The sequence below is a fragment of the Carassius gibelio genome, chromosome B17, assembly GCF_023724105.1.
Source record: "Carassius gibelio isolate Cgi1373 ecotype wild population from Czech Republic chromosome B17, carGib1.2-hapl.c, whole genome shotgun sequence".
In the NCBI taxonomy this organism is placed as follows: domain Eukaryota; kingdom Metazoa; phylum Chordata; class Actinopteri; order Cypriniformes; family Cyprinidae; genus Carassius; species Carassius gibelio.
The window spans coordinates 12,782,053-12,807,408 of NC_068412.1; the positions used below are offsets into that span (position 1 = coordinate 12,782,053).

General features: G+C 40.9%; 1 protein-coding gene across 1 annotated transcript; it reads right to left on the bottom strand.

Moving 5' to 3' along the window:
* Positions 1–10,149: 10,149 nt before the first annotated feature.
* LOC127975967 (synaptosomal-associated protein 23) lies at positions 10,150–14,209 on the bottom strand. The gene is made up of 8 exons (XM_052580038.1): positions 14,101–14,209; positions 13,703–13,781; positions 13,173–13,214; positions 12,640–12,688; positions 11,030–11,147; positions 10,677–10,808; positions 10,451–10,595; positions 10,150–10,295 (listed from the first exon to the last, which is right to left on the bottom strand). Exons 1-8 carry the CDS (start codon positions 14,118–14,120, stop codon positions 10,236–10,238), a joined length of 645 nt encoding a protein of 214 aa, XP_052435998.1. The 5' UTR covers positions 14,121–14,209; the 3' UTR covers positions 10,150–10,235.
* Between the last annotated feature and the right edge of the window lie 11,147 nt (positions 14,210–25,356).

A 25,356-nucleotide genomic window follows, 5' to 3' on the forward strand; every position in this document is an offset into this window, starting at 1 on the left:
GTAACAACAGTCTGACAATAGGCAGAGAAACACAGGGAATGATAAAGGTGTAAAATTAGAAGAACATAGAAAACAGGTGGCGAGCAATTAAGGTTCATAACACAGAAACAAGGAGGGCGGGGAAAACTCAAACAGGTAGACACGGTGAGCTGACAAGTGATAAACACACACACACACACACACACACACACACACACCAAAAAGGCAGGTGATTAGCCCCGAGACCCGACAGTACCCCCCCTCCCAGGAGCGTCACCTGACGCTCTAGGAAGGGCCCTACCTCGATGTCGCCGGAAGTCCTCAATCAACGAGCGGTCCAGAATGTCCCGGGACGGCACCCAGCACCTCTCCTCTGGGCCATACCCCTCCCAGTCCACAAGATACTGAAACCCCCTGCCGCGGCGCCGCTCATCGAGTAATCTCTTAACCGTATAGGTGGGAGATCCATCCACAAGACGAGGGGGCGGGGGGGTGGGCCGACTACAAGCAGGATTAAGGGGGGAAGAGAACACCGGCTTGACCCTGGAAACATGAAATACCGGGTGAACCCGACCAAAAGTTGGAGGGAGCTTGAGCCTGATCGCCACCGGACTAACCACCTTGGTGATGCGGAATGGCCCAATGAATCTGGGTGCCAGCTTACGAGAAGGCGCCCGGAGAGGCAGATCCTTGGTAGAAAGCCAAACCCGCTGACCACACACATAGGCAGGAGGAGAGGATCGGCGACGATCAGCTGCAGTCTTGGTTCGGCCAGAGGTTTGGATCAGAATCCTCCTGGCTTTCTCCCAGGTGCGACGGCAGCGCTGGACGAAAGCCAGGGCGGATGGAACCGCTGCGTCGGGTTCCTGTGAGGGGAACAAAGGTGGGTTATAACCAACAGAACACTCAAAAGGGGACATACCTGACGCGGCCACCGGAAGTGTGTTATGAGCGTATTCTGCCCATGAGAGCTGCTGGCACCAGGAACTCGGATTGTTGGATGCTAGACAGCGGAGCATTCTTCCTAGATCCTGGTTGGCCCGCTCACACTGCCCATTGGTCTGGGGATGAAACCCTGAAGACAGACTTGCGGAGGCCCCAATCTGTCTACAAAATTCCCTCCAGAACCGGGAGACGAACTGGGGACCCCTATCAGAAACCACATCCACCGGAAATCCATGGAGACGGAAGACGTGGTCCACCACCAGTTGGGCGGTCTCCCGGGCGGAGGGCAGCTTGGACAGGGGGATAAAATGAACAGCTTTGGAAAAGCGATCCACCACCGTGAGAACCACAGTGTTACCCTTCGAGGGAGGAAGCCCAGAGACGAAATCAAGGGCAATGTGTGACCAAGGACGGGAAGGGATAGGGAGAGGGGTTAGCAGACCATCAGGAGGACGATTGACCGTCTTACTTTGGGCACATGTGGGGCAGGCCAACACAAACTGTCTAACATCGGCGGCCATAGTAGGCCACCAGAAACGCTGTCGGATGGCAGACAACGTTCTCCGAATACCTGGATGGCAGACTAACCTGGATGAGTGACCCCACTCAAGGACCTCAGAGCGCAGCACAGCCGGCACCGACAACCTGCCCGCCGGGCACTCTCCTGGCACCTGCACCCCTCGACCGGCCTCCTCAACTCGCTGCTCGATACCCCATGAAAGAGCCCCGACCACCACCCCCTCAGGAAGGATGGCCTCGGCCGCAACCTCCCCCCCTGGAGCATCGAACAGACGAGAGAGGGCATCAGGTTTGGTGTTCTTAGAGCCCGGCCGGTACGAGAGGGTGAAGTTGAACCTGGCAAAGAAGAGCGCCCAACGGGCCTGGCGCGAGCTCAGCCTCTTGGCCGAACGGACGTATTCCAGGTTCTTGTGATCCGTCCAGACCAAGAAGGGCTGCACTGACCCCTCCAACCAGTGACGCCACTCACCCAAGGCCAATCGTACCGCCAACAGTTCTCTATTGCCGATGTCGTAGTTACGTTCTGCAGGGCTGAGACGACGAGAGAAGAATGCACAAGGGTGGAGCTTCCCATCGTGGAGGGAACGCTGAGATAGAACTGCGCCAACCCCGACGTCCGAAGCATCAACCTCCACAACGAATTGGGCCTCAGGATCTGGAACCAACAGAACAGGTGCAGAGACAAAACGGGACTTTAAAATGTCAAAGGCTACCTGCGCCTCCCGGTTCCATCTGAAGGACACCTTGGTGGAGGTTAAGGCTGTGAGCGGTGCAGCGATCTGACCAAAATTTCTGATGAATCGCCGGTAGAAGTTGGCAAAACCCAGGAATCGCTGCAGAGCCTTCCGGGAGTCAGGGACCGGCCACTGGGCGACAGCTTCAATCTTAGTGGGATCTGGCTTGATCCCCTCCGTGGAAATAATGTGGCCAAGGAACGTAACTGACTCAGCGTGGAATTCGCACTTCTCCGCCTTGACAAACAACTGATTTTCTAGTAAGCGCTGGAGAACCCGTCGGACATGCTGGGTGTGTAATTGGAGAGAAGGGGAGAAAATCAAGATATCATCCAAATACACGAAGACAAATTGATTGATCATGTCACCCAACACGCTGTTGACGAGTCCCTGGAAAACGGCTGGAGCATTGGTAAGACCAAACGGAAGAACCAAGTACTCGTAGTGTCCCGAAGGAGTGTTAAACGCCGTCTTCCACTCATCCCCCTCCCGAATGCGCACCAAGTGGTAGGCGTTGCGCAGGTCTAACTTGGTGAAGACGCGAGCTCCCTGTAATAACTCAAAAGCAGAAGACATTAAAGGTAGGGGGTACCTGTTCTTAATAGTAATGTCATTCAAACCTCTGTAATCAATACAGGGGCGCAGGGAGCCGTCCTTCTTCTGAACAAAGAAAAAACCTGCACCAGCGGGAGAGGAGGAATGGCGGATGAGCCCAGCTTGAAGTGACTCACGTATATATTTGTCCATGGCCTCTCTTTCAGGACCCGAAAGGGAATATAAACGACCCTTAGGCGGAGAAGAGCCCGGGAGAAGATCAATGGCACAGTCGTAGGGGCGATGCGGGGGTAGCGAGGTGGCCCGGGCCTTACTGAAGACCGCCCGAAGATCATGGTACTCCGCAGGAACACCGGCCAGGTCCGAGGGATCCTCCTGAGGAAGACAAGACACAGAGACAGGAGGAAAAACAGCACCCAAACATGACACGTGACAAGACTGACTCCAGGCTAACACGGAATTGTTGACCCAGTCAATGTGAGGATTGTGTTTGTGCAGCCATGGGTGTCCCAGAATTAAAGGGGCCTTAGGGGAATCAATAATAAACAACTCGATCAGCTCGCTATGGCTATCAGCAATATGAAGGTTTAACTTGGGGGTGATGTGAGTGATGGTGGTAAGGGGACGGCCAGCTAACGACCATGCTGATACGGGACTAACTAAGGGGATAAGTGGTATTCTCCATCGTTGGGCAGAAGCAGCATCGAGGAAGTTCCCCTCAGCCCCTGAATCCACAAGGGCGAGTCCAGCGTGAGATTGACTCTGGACGGAGAGTTGGAACGGCAGCTGAGTCCGTGCTGCAGGAGAGCTTGCACTAAGAACCGTGCCCACCAGGACGCTCCGCCTCACTGGTGGCCCCTGGCCCTTTAACGGACAGTGAAGAGCGAAGTGACCTCCCCCGCCGCAGTATAGACACGCCCCCGACGACAGACGCTCCTGCTTCTGTTGTGGTGTAAGCCGTAAACGACCCAACTGCATGGGCTCCTCCGAGGGCTGTCGGTCGGCTGAACTGGCTGAAGAGGACTCTAGGTGGCGCCACGGGGCGGGAGTTTGCCGTTGCTTGCGGCGGCGGCTGAGACGGCCCTCAATACGGAGCGCGAGATTAATGAGGTTATCCAATTCCTGCGGGAGCTCTATGGCCGCGAGTTCGTATGAAATGGCGAAATCCAACCCCTCAAGAAAGCGGGCGCGCAGCGCGCTCTCATTCCAGCCACAGGCCGCCGCTAAAGTCTGGAACTGGATGGCGTAGTCCGTGACAGAGCTCCTCCCCTGAGTCAGACGCGATAACTGGGCCGCCGCCTCGTCTCCCTGAGCTGAGCGATCAAATAGTTTTGCCATCTCATGACTGAAGTCCGCGAAGGTTGCACAACAGGAAGCCCGCGATCTCCATACGGCAATCCCCCATTCGCGGGCACGGCCCGAAAGAAGTGTAAGTATGTACGCAACTTTGGCCTCTTCTTTTGCGTAACGCCGGGGCTGCAGAGCGAACACCAGCGAGCATTGGGAGAGGAACGCTTGACAGGCGTTAGGATCGCCATCATAGACCGGCGGATTGTTGGCATGAGGTTCGGGCTCGTGGAACATACCGGTGTGAAGAACGGATCCGCTCGTTGCCTCTCGCCGAAGACCGTCCACCCGTGCGATGAGCTCGGAGACCCGGGCAGTGAGAGTGTCCACTTTCCGCGCGGTGGTGCCGAGCTGGGTGGCATGCTGTCCCAACAAAACTCCCTGCTGAACGAGAGCCGAGCGGAGCGGATCAGATCCCGCTGAATCCATGATCTGGTCAGACTGTTATGTCAGGAGAAATGGGCAGGATTCAGATGCGGGTTTACGCAAGGCTTTATTTAAAGCAGAGGAGGCAGATCAGATGAGTCACGTTCACAGGATTACTCGTAGTGACTGGAAGAATAGTCGAAGCAGATGAATCAAACCGATGAGTAACGTTCCACAGTTATTTGTACGACCACTGAGACCGGAGGGATGACACTGAAGCTTCCAAGAGCTCTGCACTGGGGAACAGGGGGCAGAGAAAACAGCTAAACACACTGGAGCCTGAGGACAAGACACGACAAAGGTGAGTGCTAAGAACAGCTAGAAGATCCGAGCTATTGAAACGAGTAACAACAGTCTGACAATAGGCAGAGAAACACAGGGAATGATAAAGGTGTAAAATTAGAAGAACATAGAAAACAGGTGGCGAGCAATTAAGGTTCATAACACAGAAACAAGGAGGGCGGGGAAAACTCAAACAGGTAGACACGGTGAGCTGACAAGTGATAAACACACACACACACACACACACACACCAAAAAGGCAGGTGATTAGCCCCGAGACCCGACAGATAACATTACAAATGTAGAATCATACCGTATGTATTATTTTATAAAACAGTTTGCTGGTTTACTTGAGTGCCATTCTGATATCAATCCAAAGGGTTTTTGTCTGTGCCTTTTAAGAAGACTGTTGGCCTATGCATTGGTGGTGGAGATATATTTAGTGACTCTTTCTGTAAATTAGGGTAATATATGGCGAGAAGTTTTGATGAGTGAGTCATTGAATCATTTATGAAGTCGATTTGATCAAAAACGTTGACACATTTAGTTATAAGCAGACACCAGAGATTTTTGAATCGCCCCTGTCCCAAAGGGGAACTTGCGGTCTTTTGAACATTACTTTGACAAAGTCATGATAACATTACTCTTAATTGTAATGTTAAAACATGAATCTCCTGCAAAGCTGCTTGGAAATAATGTCTATAGTGAAAAGTGCTCTATAAATAAATGTGAACTGAATTGAAGCAACATAATGTCGTGAAAGTATGAACTCAGTGGAAGACCACAATTGCTATATTAGGAATGCGTCATGGTCAACTTGAATTTTAATACAAGTTAATACAAATGGTTGAACTCTTAAACGCTTGGGGGTTGAAATAACACAAGCTTTAAAAAAAATGAAAAGCATGTATAATATATTTAATAAGACATTCTCAACCTTTTTTGACTTCAAGGCACCTACATTATTTAAGATGATATTCAAAGGCCTCCCAAGATAATTTTGGTAATACTGCTGAAATGACAAAGCAGCACACACATTTTTATTTTATTATTATTATTTTTTAACTAGAAGTAATATATTGAAAATAAAATGCTAATATATATATATATATATATATATATATAACTAGAAGTATATATGCTCTCTGAGAGACGGTAAACTTTAAAGGGGACATAACACATATCAGTCAATATCATATAATTTCACTCAATCTCATGTTAATCTTGAGCAGCTGTAGAGTACTGCATCTGTCATATCTCCAAAAAGTGTTTTATTTAGTCATTTTTTAAAAGAAAGATACAGCTTTAAGATTCTCTCCAGAAAAAAAAAATAGTTCCCGGAGCCATGCCATGGGCAGAGCTAAAGCGTGACGAGCACTTGAGCACCGATTGCCAACAAAACACAGACATTTGGTGCCGTTTCACTTACGTCTGCAGTTCTGAATCATGACCGGGATCATTTATAGCTGGAACCGCTCCATTTTTCAGTATCAAACAATGTGCAATTCCAGCGTCGAACTGGGCCTTGTTTCTAAAACATTCATCAACAAACAAACTTGTGAAACTCTGTTGCTACCCGGGCAAATCAAGCTACATGCACTGTTTTCATAACGCTGGGTTCTTTAGGAAGCTGAAATATTAATTTTTCTCTTACAACCGAAATCACACTTCTTCCAGAGCAAGTCCCATTCAGTCTTGCTCAGGTCGATGGGTGCGCGGGTGCGTTTTTCTGGGAGAAATGCCCATATAAGAAGTTCCAACCTCGTTTAATTCATGAAGAGCCAGTATCTAAAAAAAACTCTATGAAAGTATAGTTGTATACCGTGCACACAGTTTCAATGGAGGGACTGAGAGCTCTCAGACTAAATCTAAAATAAATCAAAACTATGTTCCAAAGATGAACTGAGGTCTCACGGGTTTGAAACAACATAAGGGTGAGTCATTAATGGCATGATTTAGATTTTTGGGGGAAGTAACCCTTTAAGAGCTGGGGGGTATAAAGTTTTGGAATTGGATGATCAGGGTAGATTAAACTTGTTTTGTCTTGATGGAAATATTTAAGTATTTATGTAGCTTCTTAAGTGCAGTACCAAATGAAAAAAAATATAATCTTAAAAATGTTTCCACCCTTTGTAATATGAGCCCCACAGTAGTCCTCAGTGTGAAAATATGGATCTAAAAATCATAAAGTCACTTTTGGAAAGGAAGATGCTGGAAAACCAAAGAATGTGCAGGGGCTGGAGGATTTTTCTGAAGCAGCTCAGGTCCAACGAGGGACTCTTGAACAACTATCTCAACGCAGAAAGACAAGTCATTGATCATCCAGGAACTGACACACAGTATTAAGAGTCAAGTCAAGTCACCTTTATTTATATGAACAACATTCATTAGCAAAACAGTGTGTCAATAATGCAAAATGACAGTTAAAGGCAGTTCATCATTGAATTCAGTGATGTCATCTCTGTTCAGTTTAAATAGTGTCTGTGCATTTATTTGTAATCAAGTCAATGATATCGCTGCAGATGAAGTGACCCCAACTAAGCAAGCCAGAGGCGACAGCGGAAAGAGACCAAAACTCCATCGGTGACAGAATGGAGAAAAAACCCTTGGGAGAAACCAGGCTCAGTTGGGGGGCCAGTTCTCCTCTGACCAGACGAAACCAGTAGTTCAATTCCAGGCTGCAGCAAAGTCAGATTGTGCAGAAGAATCATCTGTTTCCTGTGGTCTTGTCCTGGTGGTCCTCTGAGACAAGGTCTTTACAGGGGATCTGTTTCTGGGGCTCTAGGTGTCCTGGTCTCCGCTGTCTTTCAGGGATGTAGAGGTCCTTTCTAGGTGCTGATCCACCATCTGGTCTGGATACGTACTGGATCCGGGTGACTGCAGTGACCCTCTGATCTGGATTCAGACTGGATCTGGTGGCCTCGGTGACCTCGGAACAAGAGAGAAACAGACAAATATTAGAGTAGATGCCATTCTTCTAATGATGTAGCAAGAACATAGGGTGTTATGTGAAGTGTTTCCGGTTCCGGTTTACCTAATTAATGCAGCCTAAAATTCCTTTAACGAATTTGGATATTAAAAGCATATTAGTGTGTTATGTGTATGCCAGGTTAAAGAGATGGGTCTTTAATCTAGATTTAAACTGCAAGAGTGTGTCTGCCTCCCGAACAATGTTAGACAGGTTATTCCAAAGTTTAGGCGCCAAATAGGAAAAGGATCTGCCGCCCGCAGTTGATTTTGATATTCTAGGTATTATCAAATTGCCTGAGTTTTGAGAACGTAGCGGACGTAGAGGAGTATAATGTAAAAGGAGCTCATTCAAATACTGAGGTGCTAAACCATTCAGGGCTTTATAAGTAATAAGCAATATTTTTAAATCGATACGATGTTTGATAGAGAGCCAGTGCAGTGTGGACAGGACCGGGCTAATATGGTCATACTCCTGGTTCTAGTAAGAACTCTTGCTGCTGCATTTTGGACTAGCTGTAGTTTGTTTACTAAGCGTGCAGAACAACCACCCAATAAAGCATTACAATAGTCTAACCTTGAGGTCCATTGATTAACATTTCTGCATTTGACATTGAGTCAGTATGTAATATAAAGTATAAACTTAAGGGAAAATAGTATAGATGCTGTCCATGGGGCTTTCTAAGGAAAGAGTCCGAACAAATAGCACACCTAGGTTCCTAAGTGATGACGAAGAATTCAAGGGTATGTAAACTTTTGAATGGGGTTCATTTTCATTTAAACATCTATGTGAAATAGCATAGTCAGGACAGTACTAAATAACAGAAAATAAAATAAATAACAGAGAGCATGAAATAAAACAGAGTGAGCTTATTTTTCTTTTTTTAATTAAATCTTGTTTTGAATTTTATTTTAAATCATTATTCATCTTGAGGCCCCCTTGAAAGTTTGCCAGGGGCCCTGGCCCTCTGGTTGGGAACTTTTAAAAAGAAAGAGACATAGACATTGCTTTGTACAATTTATTAAAAAAATTGATCGCATTATAGACCTGACATCAATTGCTTTCTGAGTTTTACAACAGTCAATCACTGTTTGTGGTGGCCAAAAGAAAGAATGAATATTTTTTTTTTATTTTGTCTCTACAGGAGAGGCTCTGAAACGCACTACTTTACACTGCATGTTGGTCAGCCCTGTTTTGGCTTTATTTTAAGCAATATTGTGCTTAAGATGCCATTTCCTCAACATTAACATGATGTTCATTGGACTGTTCTGTTTTGTAAAATATCACAGTTGTGATGTTGATCTGAATATCACTACATGTAATTATACAATCTAGAATTACTTCTGAAAGGTCTACCCGTCATGGGTCTCGGTCTAAAACAGAACTCAGACAGAAGCAAACTCTGCTGCTCTTAACCGCAGTAAAAAAATGTGGTAGGCCAAAGAAGACCGCTACAAAACCTAGCTAACTAGAAAAATCTCTCATGTGATGAGAAAACAAAGGCGATGAGAACAGCTGTTATAACTAGTGGGTGAGTCAGTATGTAATATAAAGTGTAAACTTAAGTGAAAATAGTATAGATGCTGTCCATGTTAGGGATACTGTTAAATAATACTAAACATTTACTATTACATAAATGAGAAGAAAGTACACAAACAAGAGAGCAAGCAAAGTTGTATTGTGAGTTTACACAACCCTCAGCAAGATTGTAAAAATGGGCTCTACTACTGTAAAAATGTAAATATTCATATAGTAAACATATCAGCATATCAAAAAAAAAAAAAAGCATTTTTTACTGCAGTGTCTACCTTTGAGAACACAAATGATGACAGGGATAGCTGGAAAAGCAAGGATAATTCATCGTAAATGTTTTGTTCTGCTTTCATATTTTATGACCAGTTTAGAGAAAATTATCTTACATAAGCAGAGAATAAGCAGCATTCTTCTTCGGTCCTCCATCTTAGGAAACATTTTTTGTGGTTGGATTTCAGAACAGTCTAACAGCAGCCTCTGCTGGTCGTTTGAGAACAAAGGCCAGGGCCCATAAAATAAAAAATACAACATGAGGAAAGGATCATTTATTGACAGTTTGGTGCATTAAAATGAAAGAGATTCATTCATTGAAATTTTTTGAAGCCTTAGCTTATGTATAATTTAAGTGCTGATCTGACCGGTCTTATGAACACTTCTCATTTCGTCCAGAGAATATTAGACATGCACTTCAATCAAAAGCTTTAGAAAAACTCAATCATTCTACAGCTTCGTTTAGCAGATTACTGGGCACAACTGTATCCTGCAATTTACAAACATCAAGATAATGATGACAACAATAAAAAGGCACTTATGGCAACAAAAAGTGTTAAAGTCACAATGAAATGTTAGTAGCAGATTATAGAAAAAGCAAAAAAAAAAAAAAAAAAAAAACTAAAAAGAAAAAAAAATTGTAGGATGGGAAGGATGGTGGTCCTTTCTGTATTTCTCTTATCGGTGTTTCCTGGCTTGTTTTTCCGCCGCAGCAACCTCACTTGTAACTGTTGTAATCTGGCAAAACAATTTAATAAAATATTGACATTTATATTTGTTGACTTAATAAACAGAAACTTACAAAATGCCAGTATGCAAAATAAAAGTTGCCACTAATGCGTGTACTGCTAGCTACTGAATATCTCTGTGAAGTAACTTGATAGTAACTGTACCTCATTATTGACACGATCCATTTTTTGGTTTTGATCTTCAATCTTGTTGTTCAAGCCCAGTGCCATGTTCTTTAATATTGCAACGTGGTCGACCACCTGACTTAGATTCTCTTCCATCTTATCTTCTCGATCATCATCTGTTATTCTTACAGAAACAAAACAAGCAGTCACATTGGATCACTATGAATGTTTGATTCTGTCACTCTCAGTGCTGTTTTTCCTTCACCTCGTGATGTAGGGGCCGGTGGAGGCCTGCCCATTGCGAAGAGCAGTCGGTTGGCTTGATAGCACCTTCTGCTTGCTTTCCTTTGGTTCCCTGACCTGCTTTTTTCTCCAGCCACTCTCGGTGGACTTCAGTCTATAAACAATCCATTCAAATCCAAAGAAATCTGACATCAAATATAAACAATGAGGTGAAAACCTTAAACTTAATGTGCCAACTTAGTTTATTGTCCCTACTGAAAAATGTCAGATTAGACCAGCATGGCCAAGTTGGTTTATGCTGGTTAATGCTGTTTTAAGGGTGACTATAGGCAAATTATTTCAGATAATACAGAAGAGATCTAAGCTCTAGCTAACCTGTTACATGGGCACAAACACAGGCCGCAGCATTTGGACAGTTCATTCAGGTTTTTTCGAGCTTGTTTCATGTCCTGCTTAATCTGGTCCATTTCCCGTTCCACATTCATTAGTGTTTCTAAAAGAAAGAAAAAGGGAAGAAGAAGAAGAAGAAGAAGAAGAAGAAGTGAATTGCAGTCACATTAGCTGAATTTCACTGGCAAAAAAAAAAAAAAAAAGGTGTACATTATAGTATATTCTCATTGTTGGGGAATAATTACGTAATTTAAATACAAAGTAATTTCAATCAGTTAAAATTACAGATTTGTTAATGATTACAAAGGGGGTTAGATCTGAAAATTTGAACACACACACATACAGGTTTGAGTTATTTCCAAATTGCATTGACTGCAGTAAAAAATGAGACACCAGTGTTTCAGGTGTTTAGTACAGAGAACAGGACACACATGCTTATTCGATAACAGTTTTATTTCTTATATGGGTTTATGTATATGTTTTATTTTTTTACATTAAAGGGATACTCCAGCCCAAAATGAAAAGTTTGTCATTAATTCCCTAATTCCATGTGGTTCCAAACCCATAAAAGCTTTGTTCGTCTTCGGAACAAAATGTAACATACTTTGGATGAAAACCGAGAGGCATGTGGCTGTCCAACAGACTGCCATGTAAGTTAAACTGTCAAGGTCCAGAAAAGTATGGAAAGCATCATTAGAATAGTCCATCTGCCATCAGTAGTTCAACCGTAATGTTATGAAGCGATGAGAATACTGTTGAATTTGAGTTGGACGCAGGCAGCATATGCTTTTCTGTGTCTGCCACATCAAAAAGATGCGTTTTCTTCGTGTATTTACGCTTTTATTTGAAAGAAAACAGGGCATCCTTGTGGCGTGGTTGACACAGAAAAACATATGCTGCCTGCGTCCAACTCATATTCTTCAAAATGGCAGTACATTGATGTGGACAGACATAGTGGCGACGAATTGTTGCATAAAATCGTTAATTTTGTTTTATTTGCGTACAAACAGTATTCTTGTCTCTTAATAATGTTACAGTTGAACCACTGATGGCAGATGGACTATTCTGACGATGTTTTTCATACTTTTCTGGACCTTGACAGTGTAACTTACTTGACAGTCTATGGGACAGTCACAAGCCTCCTGGTTTTCAGCCGAAATATATACAATTTTGTTCCGAAGCTGAAGAAAGCTTTTATGAATTAGGAATGACATGGGGTTAAGTGATTAATGACAAACTTTTCATTTTGGGGTATCCCTTTTACTGTTTTTTTTTTTTTTTTCTCAAGGCATTGTTAGAGTCCAGTGTTTTCCAGAGTAAAAGAACTGTAAAATAAAACTATGTGTTAAATATTTCAGATGAATGAAGAGTAAATCCACACTGATACTTCTGATAAACTGGTTCCACACTTCTCACAAAACCATATTTGAAAATAAGTAGATGGGGGGGGGGGAAGTATTTACAATTTACAGAAATTAAGAAATGAAACTTTCATAAGCTGGGAATTTTACAGGAACTTAAAAACAGCAACTCATAATAGAACAAGAAGGATCCATTGCATCATCTTCTTAGACATCAGGAGAATTGAGACTCACCTCCCTGCTTATCTAACATAGTCATTGTCTTGACCCCAGCGTTGATACTCTGCAAAAATACACAGGCTTCAAGTTCAAGTAATTGTAAATTAAATCAAAATTAAATCAAAGTAATTAATGCACTTTAATTGTGTGGAAGTCTTCCTGAAGTCCAACTAAAATATACTTGAGTGTATTTGATTGTGCTAAAGTAGAATTATTGTTAGTATACTTCAGGTACACTTTAAATATATTACATTTAAAGTATTCTACAGAGATGATACAGTCCTTATTAATAGTGATATCAAAATATCTTTTAGGCAAAATATTAGGAAATGTTCATTGTGTAGTAAAAACAAAAATCCTCCACACAAAGCTTGATTATAATTTGATATCAGTAAGTCTTAAGTGATATGTCAAAAATATGTTGATGGATTTGAAGTATATTGTATGAAATAACTATATTAAATAAATAATGGCATAGGTTTTCTTCAGCGTGTTTTTAAGAAGTAGTCCTACTCTAGTGTTAAACTGGTTAAAATAAGATGTCTTACATCATTTGTCATTTGGACCATTCGTTTAGTGCTTTCAAGTGACTGAAAAACAAATAAAAGGACAGTTAGTCAAACCTTAACATCAAATATTCATGGAAACTTGTTTAAACCATGTGATAAAGGTAAGGTAACTGTGACTTTTTTTTAGTTCTGAGTTTATCTCTCCCAATTCTGTCATCAGAATTGTTGCAGTTCTAAAAGAAAAAAGTCTGATTGCTAGATGTTAACTAGTACTTGCTGAGAAATATGTGTGTTAAATATTTCAGATGAATGAAGAGCATATCCACACTGATACTTCTGATAAACTGTGGTTATACAAAACTATTTCCACACTTCTCACAAAACCATATTTGAAAATAACTAGATGGGGCAAAAGAAAAATCTTATTTTCAGTTTAGAGAAATTAAAGAACGTTGCTTTCACATGAGCTGGGAATTTTACAGGAACTTGAAAACAGCAACTAATAAAAGAACAAGAATCATCCATTTAATCATCTTATACATCCTTGTGGAAACAAATAACTAACTTACCTCATTTGTTACACGGTTGGCTTTAGCTGTCATCTCCTCAACTGACATGTCTGCCATTCTGCTGAACTGGGATCTTAAACTGTAAGTCAAATGTAAGATGATACATTTGCATTAAAATAAAAACTATTCTTAGCCTCCTATTCAGTAATTACAATAACAGTATTATTATGTAATGCATATCATATGGTTTATTCAAAACAATATTTTTCTCTAACTTAATGGTTCCTAGCTCAGTAACAAACAATCAGTTCAACTTGATTCAAGTCTAAGCAATTATGCACAGCAGAATTTCAGCAAAAGAAAAAGTAAGAGAGGATTGTCTATAAAGTAAAATATTTAGCTACTTATAATGTATAACTCTTTTAGCCATGTAAGTGTATGTGTATCTGTGAACTTACTCTTGAAGTGTTGTGATCATTCAGTTGTACATGTAAACGTTTCCTCTTTGCATCACAAAAATCCCTCAGAGAGAGTTGTGGGAGCACAAAAGGAGAAACAGCATATTTACATAACTTCTCAAAGTGACGTAGTCAGGAAGGGGCTGTTGAAGGTACTTGCCCACCCCTAAACCATATTCCACATCAAAATACACCTCTGATATTTACTCCAGACCAGAGATTTCAGATACTGAAGTTGTATGTTCTTTAAAATCATGTGTGTGAACTTGTATGTTGATGAACCAATGGTTTAAACCATAGAGTTGCATATTTGAAATTATTAGATTATGACAGGTATTGCACCTGCCTTTGCTACTTCTTGTGGCCAACCATTCTTAACTGGACGTGAGGTGGCACAAATAGGGGTGAGAAGAGACCATTTTTGACCTACATGGGAAAATACCCTGAGCTGTTTAACTGTTTTCTTTCAAATAAATATCAAATTTTTAGCATCAAATACCCTGGCTGTATTTCACTGAAAGAAAGCAAGCCTTTATACCAACAAACAATATTGGTACATCAGACATGGTTTTAATTTTTGCAACTGATAAAAAAATCTCAAACCAAACCAAAGTTCAGTCAAACACAAAGGGGAATTAAAACAGGGAAATGAAGGGAATCCTCTGTCTCTTATCTGTAGCCTGCTCGCTGAAATTTTTCCGTGGCCACGAGAAAAACATGTAGTTCCCTCAACATAAGAAGTTGTGGCCACAAGAAATGGATGTCATTAGATTTCGTTTTTATGTTACATCCTATATGTGGTATTAGATTTGTCAGACTTTGAGAGAACAAGGCTGGCTGATAACTTGAGGACAGTTCCTCCAGGCTTCACGGCACACGTGGACCCTCCTCAGCAGTCTCCTAAACAGCGGACACAGAAAGTCTTAAAGAGTTGAAATAAAGGCACTGTTCTTCGATGCCTCAAACGATTCAAATAATTAGGCTACTATGCAATCCTCAGTCCCAAGAGTCAGTCCAAATAAAACAAATTATGCTATTAAAAAGGGCGTTACCATACATTTGCATCCAAACACTGAACAGGACTAACTGTATTCACAAGGACCATTTATGTATTAAGATAATTCAATATGAGTATGATCAGTCACAGATACAGCTTAAAAGAAAAAAGTGACATAAAAATCAAATAATTATATAATCAGCCCAAACATACATCAACGGCTATAAGAGGAGCCATCAGAACAGTAAAAGTTCTGTCGTAAGTATTTAGCCCTTCATTCAGATTAGTGAAACATTTAGCTGTGTTGAGTGAAGAGCAGGGAGAGGGATGGACAAAACCCATCACCATCTCCTTTCTTTACAGACTGAGAGGGCAGCAGTGAGCAAACCACAGAAACAACTGCACTCGGCGTGTCCAGCATATTTGGCTCACATATTAAGGGTGAAGACATGATTGTACAGGAGGCACATATGGCACTAGAAGAACATAACTCGCTGCAATTCATTGGTGTAAAGCAGAAAGTGTGTGTGAGTGTGTGTGTGTGTGTGTGTGTGTGTGTGTGTGAGACAGAGAGAGAGAGAGAGAGAGAGAGAGAGAGAGAGAGAGAATTTGAATTTTGAAACACCTTTTATTACAAATAAATCACATTTTTTTAGTACACTTGCTACAACACTTCTAACTGTTACATCATGTCACCAAAAAATAAAAGCATTGAAATAAAAATTACATCAAAGATGTAAAAGACAACTCTTCTTCAATAACTAAGCACAAAGCTCCTTTACCACACCATTTCTTCTCAAAAGTGTCTAAATCCTTCGTAGACTTATAAAAACAAAAATCAACCAACACTTTTGATTTCACCAAATTTAAAAACAAAACCACCACATTGTCACCAGACAATCTCTCCACCTTGTTTTTCCTGCTCATATAAATAGCTAATTTAGCCTGCCCTAAAACAAAATTCAAAAGCTGACATGTAAACTTGTTACCTCTAACAAATTTAAAACCAAAAACAAAAATTTTCATGAAAAACAATTCATTAAAAGAAATGAAAATTTTTTCCAAACATAAAAATAACGGTTTCAATCGGTTACATTCCATGAAAGCATGAAACACGGTTTCTCTTTTTGAACAAAAAGGACAATCAGACAAAACTTCATGATTAATAACAGAAATAAAAGCATTTACTGCAATGGCGCCATGAAGAAGTCTCCACTGCATATCCCCTGACCTTTTGGGTAACGGTGGCTTATACAGTGACCTCCATTCAGGTTTCACACTCTCTTCTATACCCAATATTTTGCGCCAAGGTGTGTCAACTTTTCCATTCAAAACCTTTTTATTGAAAACTTTAACACATATCTTATAAAAAGCCTTACCAGTTGCTGTCAAAAAGTCCAAACACAAACAATTTCCACCATCCAGAAAAGGTCCCTTACAACCCTCTAATTTGGGAAACAACTTAAAAAGAGGGAAACATTCTTGTAAAATGGGAGCATTTATTATTCCATTAGTGTCCAGTAACAGTCTTTTTTCTTCATCATTGACCAGTGACTTCCAACTCATTAGCATCCGTTCAACAGTCCGCATAGACTTGATCTTTAAGCAGGAAGCCACTTCTTCTGTATTTTTAAAGTCCACCCCGGCAATGTGAATCAAAAGTCCCAAAGTAAAAATTTGTGAATCCAACAATAGCGCATTTAGTCCATGAAAGGATGAATTGTCCTTCGTTAAATCAAAACGAGCTCCATTTATTAAAGGCTCTTCCAAAAGCCAGTGGATAGAAGGTGTCATCTCATTCCTCCTTAAATTGAAAAGGTTCCAAACTTTAAACAGATTTCCATAAAACACTGGCAATTTGCTCACATTCAATTTGAGAGGATCCATTAAAAACAAGGATTTATCCAGGCCCACCCCTATAACGCTGTGTAAGATGGAGCATGCAACAGCCCGCCATCCATTTTCTATTGATCCATACAAAAATCTTTGTAAGAATTGCAAACGAAATGCTGCTAATCTACTTTTCAATTGTACCAAACCATGGCCACCTTCCTCCTTAGGTAAAAACAACACACCCTGTTGCACCCAATGCAAGTTGTCCCAGAAAAAATTTACCATGATGCCCTGAATTTCAACTAAAATTTGTGAAGGAGGATCCAGACAAGCCAGCCTATGCCAAAGACTGGAGGCTACTAAATTATTCAAAATTAATACTCTCCCTTTATATGACATCTTTGGTTTTAGCCATTTCCATTTTTCAAGCTTTCCTTTTACCTTATCAACAACCCCTTCCCAATTTTTCTGAAGGAATGTTTCATCTCCCAAGTACACTCCCAAATACTTAAAACCACCTGTTCCCCAATTCAGGCCATCAGGCAATTTTGGTTTCCCTTTTGACCAGTTTCCAATTAAAATCGCCTCACTCTTATTCCAATTAATTTTTGCTGATGATAAAGCTTTAAAATCCTCTAAAACTTCCATTAACACATGTATATCATTTTGGCCATCAATTAAAACCACCACATCATCAGCATAAGCAGATAAAATTATATTGTTTTTACAAACAGGTAAATTCAAACCACAAACTTTTTCTCTTAGTTGTTGCAACAAGGGTTCTATAGCAAGTGAATATAACATTCCAGACAATGAGCAACCTTGTCTTATACCCCTACAAACCTTGAAGGGAGTGCATAAGCCACCGTTTATTTTTAGTACACTTTCAACATCACCATAAAGTACTTTCACTTTATCAATAAAATCCTGACAAATTCCAAAAGCTTCTAAGGTTCTCCACAAATAAGGATGTTCAATCCTATCAAAAGCCTTTTCTTGATCCAGTGAAACAAGTCCAATATTAAAACCGAGCAACTTGGAGACATCAAAAATATCCCGCATAAGGGTAATATTATCAAAAATAGACCTACCCGGAACACAATAAGTCTGATCTGAATGCACCACCTGATCTATTACCTTCCTTAACCTATTAGCTAAAACCTTAGAAAGCAATTTATAATCGGAGCATAAAAGCGAAACAGGACGCCAGTTTTTGATTTCTAAAAGATCCCCTTTTTTAGGGAGGAGTGTAATGACAGCTCTACTGCTACTCACAGGCAACCTGCCTGAGGCCAAACTATCATTAAGCACAAACAATAGATCCTCCCCTATTTCGGTCCAAAAAAATTTATAAAATTCAACTGGAAGTCCATCAATTCCTGGCACTTTTCCAGAATCCATACTATTCAGGGCACTAAACAATTCCCCCATGTTTAAAGCACCTGAGAGATCTGCATTGCCCCCCTCTGACACTTGACTCAGACCTACAAAAAATGGACTCTCAGAATCCCACCCTGCTCCCAACTCATTCTTATACAAATTTTCATAAAAATTACAAGCTCTTTCACGTATTCCTGCATGACTAGTTAAAATATTTCCTGTCTCAGAGCGTAAAGCATGCAAAAAACGTTTTTGCCCGTTTTTTTTTTCAAGACTAAAAAAATATTTAGATGGTGCATCCATCTGTTCAAGACTTAAAAAAACGAGAACGAATCAGAGCTCCTTGTGTTTTCAACCCCAGCAGGTCTGCTAAATGTGTTTTTCTATTCGAAATCATCTCTGTATAATTTTGATTACTCGATGCATCAGCTAAGTTCTGCAATTTAATTATCTCTGTCTCCAAGGCTTTCATAGAATTATCTAACTCTTTGGTGACATTGCAAGTGTACTGTTGACAAAACTGTCTTATTTGTACTTTTCCAAAATCCCACCACTGCTTTAAATCTTGAAACGAACCTTTTTCCTTTTTAAAATCTTCCCAAAATACCTTAAAGACCTCCTTAAATTCTTTATTATACAAAAGATTTGTATTAAAATGCCAATAGGCACTCCGAGACTTAATCTGATTTAGAAAGAAGGAGCACACAACCATATGGTGGTCAGAAAAACTTACTGGACAAATAACACAGTTTTTAAAAATACCCAAATGATGTTTAAAACTATAAAAACGATCTAATCTTGCAAGAGACAGAAAACTATCACGAGCATGAGCCCATGTATACTGTCTCTGACCATCATGAAAATGCCTCCAAATATCACACAGATCATTCATGTTTATAAACTTAACAAGACATTCACGAGAAGCCATGTGAGGCTCAATATGATTCCTGTCAATATGACTCTCTGTGCAGTTAAAGTCACCACCTAAAAACAGATACTCTTCAGTATTACAGTTTTGTAACGTGGAACCTAGTGTACCTAGGAACAACAATCTTTGCATTGGTGATGTAGGAGCATAAACACAGATAAAAATTAAAACGTATTTTTCAAAAATTGCTCTTATTTTTAAGAGTCTTCCTTTCACAATCTCATCAACTTGATATGAAACTGGACAAAAACTTTTTGAAAATAAAATTCCTACACCACCACTAAGTGTGGTGTTGTGACTCAGAACAGAAAACCCATCCCATTCCTGCATCCAGTCTGCCGCATTTTTAATATCACTGTGTGTCTCTTGAATAAAAGCAACATCAATTTTTTTTTGCTTAATAACTTCAAACAATTCAGTTCTTTTTTTGCTATTTCTTGCACCATTCACATTTAAGGATGCAATACACACTTCAGTCATGCTCAAAAATAAAAAGCAAAAAGACAGACAGCTTTGAATCATATTCATAGCATTAAACTTTTTCACTGCCATCATTCAAATCCACGTTGAGTTTCCTCACTATTTTCTTTAACCGATACACTTCTTTATTTGAAAAACGCCCTTCAGCCATAAAACATTTAGTTTTTTCCACAAACTGTCCTACATCTGGGAAATACTCATTAACTAAAACTCCTCTCTTATTTTTCGTTGACTTAAGGAACATTTTTATGTCATCTACATCATAATCGCGGCTGGAAAACTCACTTTGTGACAGAATAACACTCGAGTCAGATGACTCACTATCACTCTCTGAGTCGACATGATCAGAGGCACCTTCAACGTCCAATTTCTTCAAATGCCGAAAATCACAAAACTTGTCTGACTTCTTCCTTTTCAATGGCACCTTAAACACTGTTTGTTCCATACCAGTTTCAATAGGCCCACCATCAACCTCCCGAACATCCCCCATATCAGTTTCAACAACTCTTTTATCGCTTGACTCACCTTGGTCTCCCTCGTTTTCAACTTCTTTTGAACATTGGATTTCCTCCTGCACTGAAACCACTGTGTTCTCCGCAGTCCCAGCACCACGAGCGCCAACACGGTCGCTCACCTGTGCCACCGCTGCTTCCACCGCGGCTGCTTCATCGGCTGGCGGCTCACCGCCGTTAGCTGCGCCTTCCACGCTAGCTGTTCCTTGTTTGTTGGGACAGGCTCGGGCCAGATGGCCGGCCATGCCGCAGCCGTAACATTTAATCCTGTCGGTGGTTATAAACACCACATAGTCAAAATCATCCACTCGGAAATTCAGCGCAAGGTCTAGGTCAGCGTCATTGTTCACAATCATGTAAACTGAGCGTCTGAACGACACAACATGTTTCAGTAGAGGAGAAATGCCACCAATTGGAATTTTTTTAAACGAAGAGACCACTTTTCCATGGCGAGACAAAACTTGTGTTAATACCTCATCACTAATAAATGGCGGTACGTTCGAGAGAGTGACTCTTTTTGACGATAATGAAAGTGGTAAAACAGGGGTAAGAACGCCATCAATTACAATTCCTCTCTGAACTAACTCATTAGCTTTTTCTACTGTACTTAAAAAGATAACGATAGCACTATTCATCCTTGAGGCAGACAATACGTTCTTATTTCCCACAACTTCACCCACAGCTAAACAACAGCTCTCCACGCTCACAGCAGACGCCACCTTTACACCGTGACGACGCGTGAGTGAGCTCAAAACCCGCACACCTGCATCCGCCATGCTCCCCCACGCCCCAAACCACCCCCTACAAAAAACAAACAAAAAAGAAAAATCTCAAAAAATAGACACACACACAAACAAAAAATAAAAATAAAGAAAAAAGGAAAAAAAAAAAAAAAAAAAAAAAAAAAAAGAAGAAGAGGAAAAAGCAACTCAAACACCAGAGCCACCAAGCACGCTCCCTCGCCACGCTCATTCACTCCCAGAATGCAATGCAGAGAGAGAGAGAGAGAGAGAGAGAGAGAGAGACAATCAGGCTCCTGAGGGATGCTAGCAGTGTCCATTTTCTACAGAAGTTTGTTGGCTCGCTGGTTGGCTTCATCAATGCAAGGTTCATTCATACCAGCCTGAAATAGAATTCTACACAATTTTCAGGATTGTCACAATTAAAAAATTAAATAAAACGGAATTGCTGAATGTTAGCTATATAATTGCTGATAAATAATAAGAATAAGAATAATTGTAAAATAAAAGTCACAATTACCTTTTTCATTCTGTGACAGTATAAAGATTTAGAGAAAATGTATTATAAGTGCTGCTTACACACACATATGAAAAAAAGTATATGTTAAATATTTCAGATGAATGAAGAGTGAATGCACTGATACTTCTGATAAACTATATTTCCACACTTCTCACAAAACCATATTTGACCTGCAAAATAACTAGATGGGGCAAAATAAGTATTTTTATTTCCAGTCATGAAAGATTGTTGCTTTTATATGGGCTGGTAATTTTAAAGGAACTTAAAAACAGCAACAAATAAAAGAACAAGAACAAAAAGGATTCATCTCATCTTCTTATATATCCTCAAACGTACCTCATTTGCTACATGGTTGGCCTTAATTTTCATCTCCTTCACCGACATGTCTGCCATTCTGCTGAACTGGGATTCTGCTCTGGGAAAATTGTTAGTCAAATTTGAGATTATACATTTGGATATAAACAAAGATTGCCAGAGAAATCCATGGAAATATCCCTACCCTAATATTAGACTTTAAATCCGGCGTTATAATTATACAAACCAATACGCATCAGGGTGTGGTTCAATCAAAATGTGATTCCTTTTTCCAAGTCACACTACTAAGCTATTGAAAATAGCAGAATTTCAGCAAAAATATAAAGAGAGGAGTGTCTACAGATGATATTAGAATATTTAGCTACTTTTTTTATATTTCATTCTTTTAGTTCCTGTAAGTTTGTTTACTTACTCTGAAGATGCTCCAGTTCTGAGTGTTGTGATCATTCGGTTGTACATGTTAAAGTTTCCTCTTCGCATCACAAAAAACCTTGTGAGAGGTGTGGGAACTTTACTCTTCTTTGTACCTGGCTTTGCTACTTCTTGTGGGCAACCATTCTAAAGAGGAAGTGAGGTGGCAAAGGTTGGTTGGAAGAGAGAGAGAGAGAGAGAGAGAGAGAGAGAGAGAGAGAGAGAGAGAGAGAGAGAGAGAGAGAGAGAGAGAGTGTCTTTTTGACCTACATGGGAAAACAATTGTCCTTTTAATTTTATGTTTTTTTTTTCTTCTTCTTCTTTCTTATATACAGTGGTGGCAAAAAATTATTATAACACTAGTATTTTCACCACTGTATTAAGGACTGTATAAAGATGGACTTATGAAGCAGAGCAGGATTTACAATATTGATTTGACCACTGATCGGAGTGTTTTTGAAGCTGCTGCCACTGATTTGGACGAACTCACAGAGACTGTAACATCTTATATAAGTTTCTCTGAGGATGTCTGTATTCCTAACTTACTACAATGACAAACCGTGGTTTACTGCAAAACTCAGACAGGTCCATTAGACCAAAGAAGATGCTTACAGGAGGGGAGCAATGTCTTGTATAAACAGGCTTAATACACACTGGAAAAGGAGATCAAAGTGGCAAAGAGGAATTATTCTGGGAAAATAAGGACACAGTTAACTTCCAACGACTCACCATCAGTGTGGAAAAGTCTGAAAGAGATCACCAACTACAAGACACTACCCCCCAGCACTGTGGAGAATCAATGACTGGCAGACGATCTGAACGGGTTTTACTGCAGGTTTGACTAAAAGAACACCCATAACCTGCCCTGAACGCCTCTCCACACAACCGTTAACACCATTCACAACTCTTGCAACACGTCCTGAAGACCTCTCCTAACAATCGCTTTCACCATTCACACCTCCTGCAACCCCCCTATCCCCGACACCGGTAATACAGATAAGCGAGGATGCGGTAGGCCAGGTCTTCCAGAGGCAGAAAAGGAAAAAGCACCAGGCCAAGATTGTGTTACACCAGCCTGTCTGAAATCCTGTGCTGATCAGCCGACCCCCATCTTCACACAGATCTTCAACAGATCACTGGAGCTGTGTGAAGTCCCTTCATGCTTCAAACATGAAACATGGCCTGTGGCTTTAACGTCTGTGGTCATGAAGTCATTTGATAAACTGGTGCTGGCCCACCTGAAGGACATCCCTGGACCCTTGCTGGATCCTCGTCAGTTTGCCTACAGAGCAAACATGTCTGTGGATGATGCAGAAAACATTTGATTGCATTGGTTTCTGCAACACCTAGACAGACCGGGGACTTATGTGAGGATCCTGTTTGTGGACTTCAGCTCGGCCTTTAACACTGTCATTCCAAACCTTCTGCTGCCCAAACTAACTCAGCTCTCCATGCCCACCTCCGTCCGTCAGTGGATCAACAGCTTCCTGACAGACAGGCAGCAGCTTGTGAGGCTGGGAAAATACACATCCAGCACCCGTACAATAAGCACTGGTGCCCCCCAGGGCTTTGTTCTCTCTCCACTGCTCTTCTTCCTGTACACTTACGATTGCACGTCTAAGGATCCCTCTGTCAAGCTCCTGAAGTTTGCAGATGACACCACAATCATCAGCCTCATTCAGGACGGAGACGAGTCTGCTTACAGACAGGAGGTTTAAGAGCTGGCTGTCTGGTGCACTCTCAACAACCTGGAGCTTAACACGCTCAAAACTGTATAGATGATCATGGACTTTGGCTAATCATGGAAGAAATCCCCCTGCTCACCCTCCACTCACCATAATGAACAGCACTGGGCACCACTATCTCTCAGGACCTGAAATGGACATCCACATTGACTCCATTGTGAAAAAGTCCCAGCAGAGGTTGTACTTCCTTCGCCAGCTGTGGAAGTTTAAACTACCACAGGAGCTGCTGAAACAGTTACAGTATACTCCACCATCATCGAATCCATCCTCTGCACTTCAGTAACTGTCTGGTTCAGCTCAGCTTCTAAATCTAACCTCAGAAGACTACAGAGGGTAGTCCGGACTGCTGAGCAAATCATCGGTACAACCCTCCCTTCTATTCAAGAACTGTACTTATCCAGAGTGAGAAAAAGGACTGGCAAAATCACCATGGACCCCTCACATCCAGCACAGTCCCTCTTTGAACTGTTGCTATCTGGTCGACGCTACAGAGCACTGAGCATCAGAATGACCAGACACAGGAACAGTTTCATCCTTCAGGCAATCCATCTAATGAACACTTGATAATAACTGTGGAACACACTACACTATTTATATTTATATACACATACACTTATTTATCTAGCACACATAGTAAATGTACAATTACATTTTTGCAAATAATATACAGTACCTGTACATACGTAACTGCTTATTATAATATACCTGCCATACAATTGTCAATTTGTATATTGTCATTCCTTACTTACTTATTTGCATTTTTTATTATTTTATTATGTGTTTTTTTGTTCTGTCGCTGTCATTCTGTTGCACTGCAGAGATTCTGTAACGAAAACAAATTTCTTGTATGTGTAAACATACCTGGAAATAAAGCTCATTCTGATTCTGATTAAGTCAGTTATTTTCTTTTTGCTGTAATGTGCCAGTAGGAAATATCAGTTTACATTTCCAAACATTCATTTTGCCATTAATTGTAATAATCCAGTTAGATAGTCTGACAACAGCCAGTGATCTGATCTCATCATCATGAAGAAACAGAACAAACTGAGACAGACTCAATCCAGAAGAACTGTAGCAATGTCTCTAAGATGCTTCAAGAAACCTACCTTTTAGGCACTTGTTAAAATGCTTAAAAATGAGAATGCTGTAAAAAATAATGTCATAAATAGATTTTCTTTTTCCATTAAATTATATTAACTAATCTGAATCAAAATTTTGTATGCCCATCCTTTGCATTTAAAGCAGCTTTTGTCCTCTGTGCATTTATGTGCAGGTTTGCAGGTAGCTTTGCAGGTAGGTTTCTTGAAGCATCTTGGATACATTTCCATAAAACAATCCTAAGCAAGGTAGGCTAGGAAAGACCATACAGACATTAGAATTCTTTTAAAAGTGTTT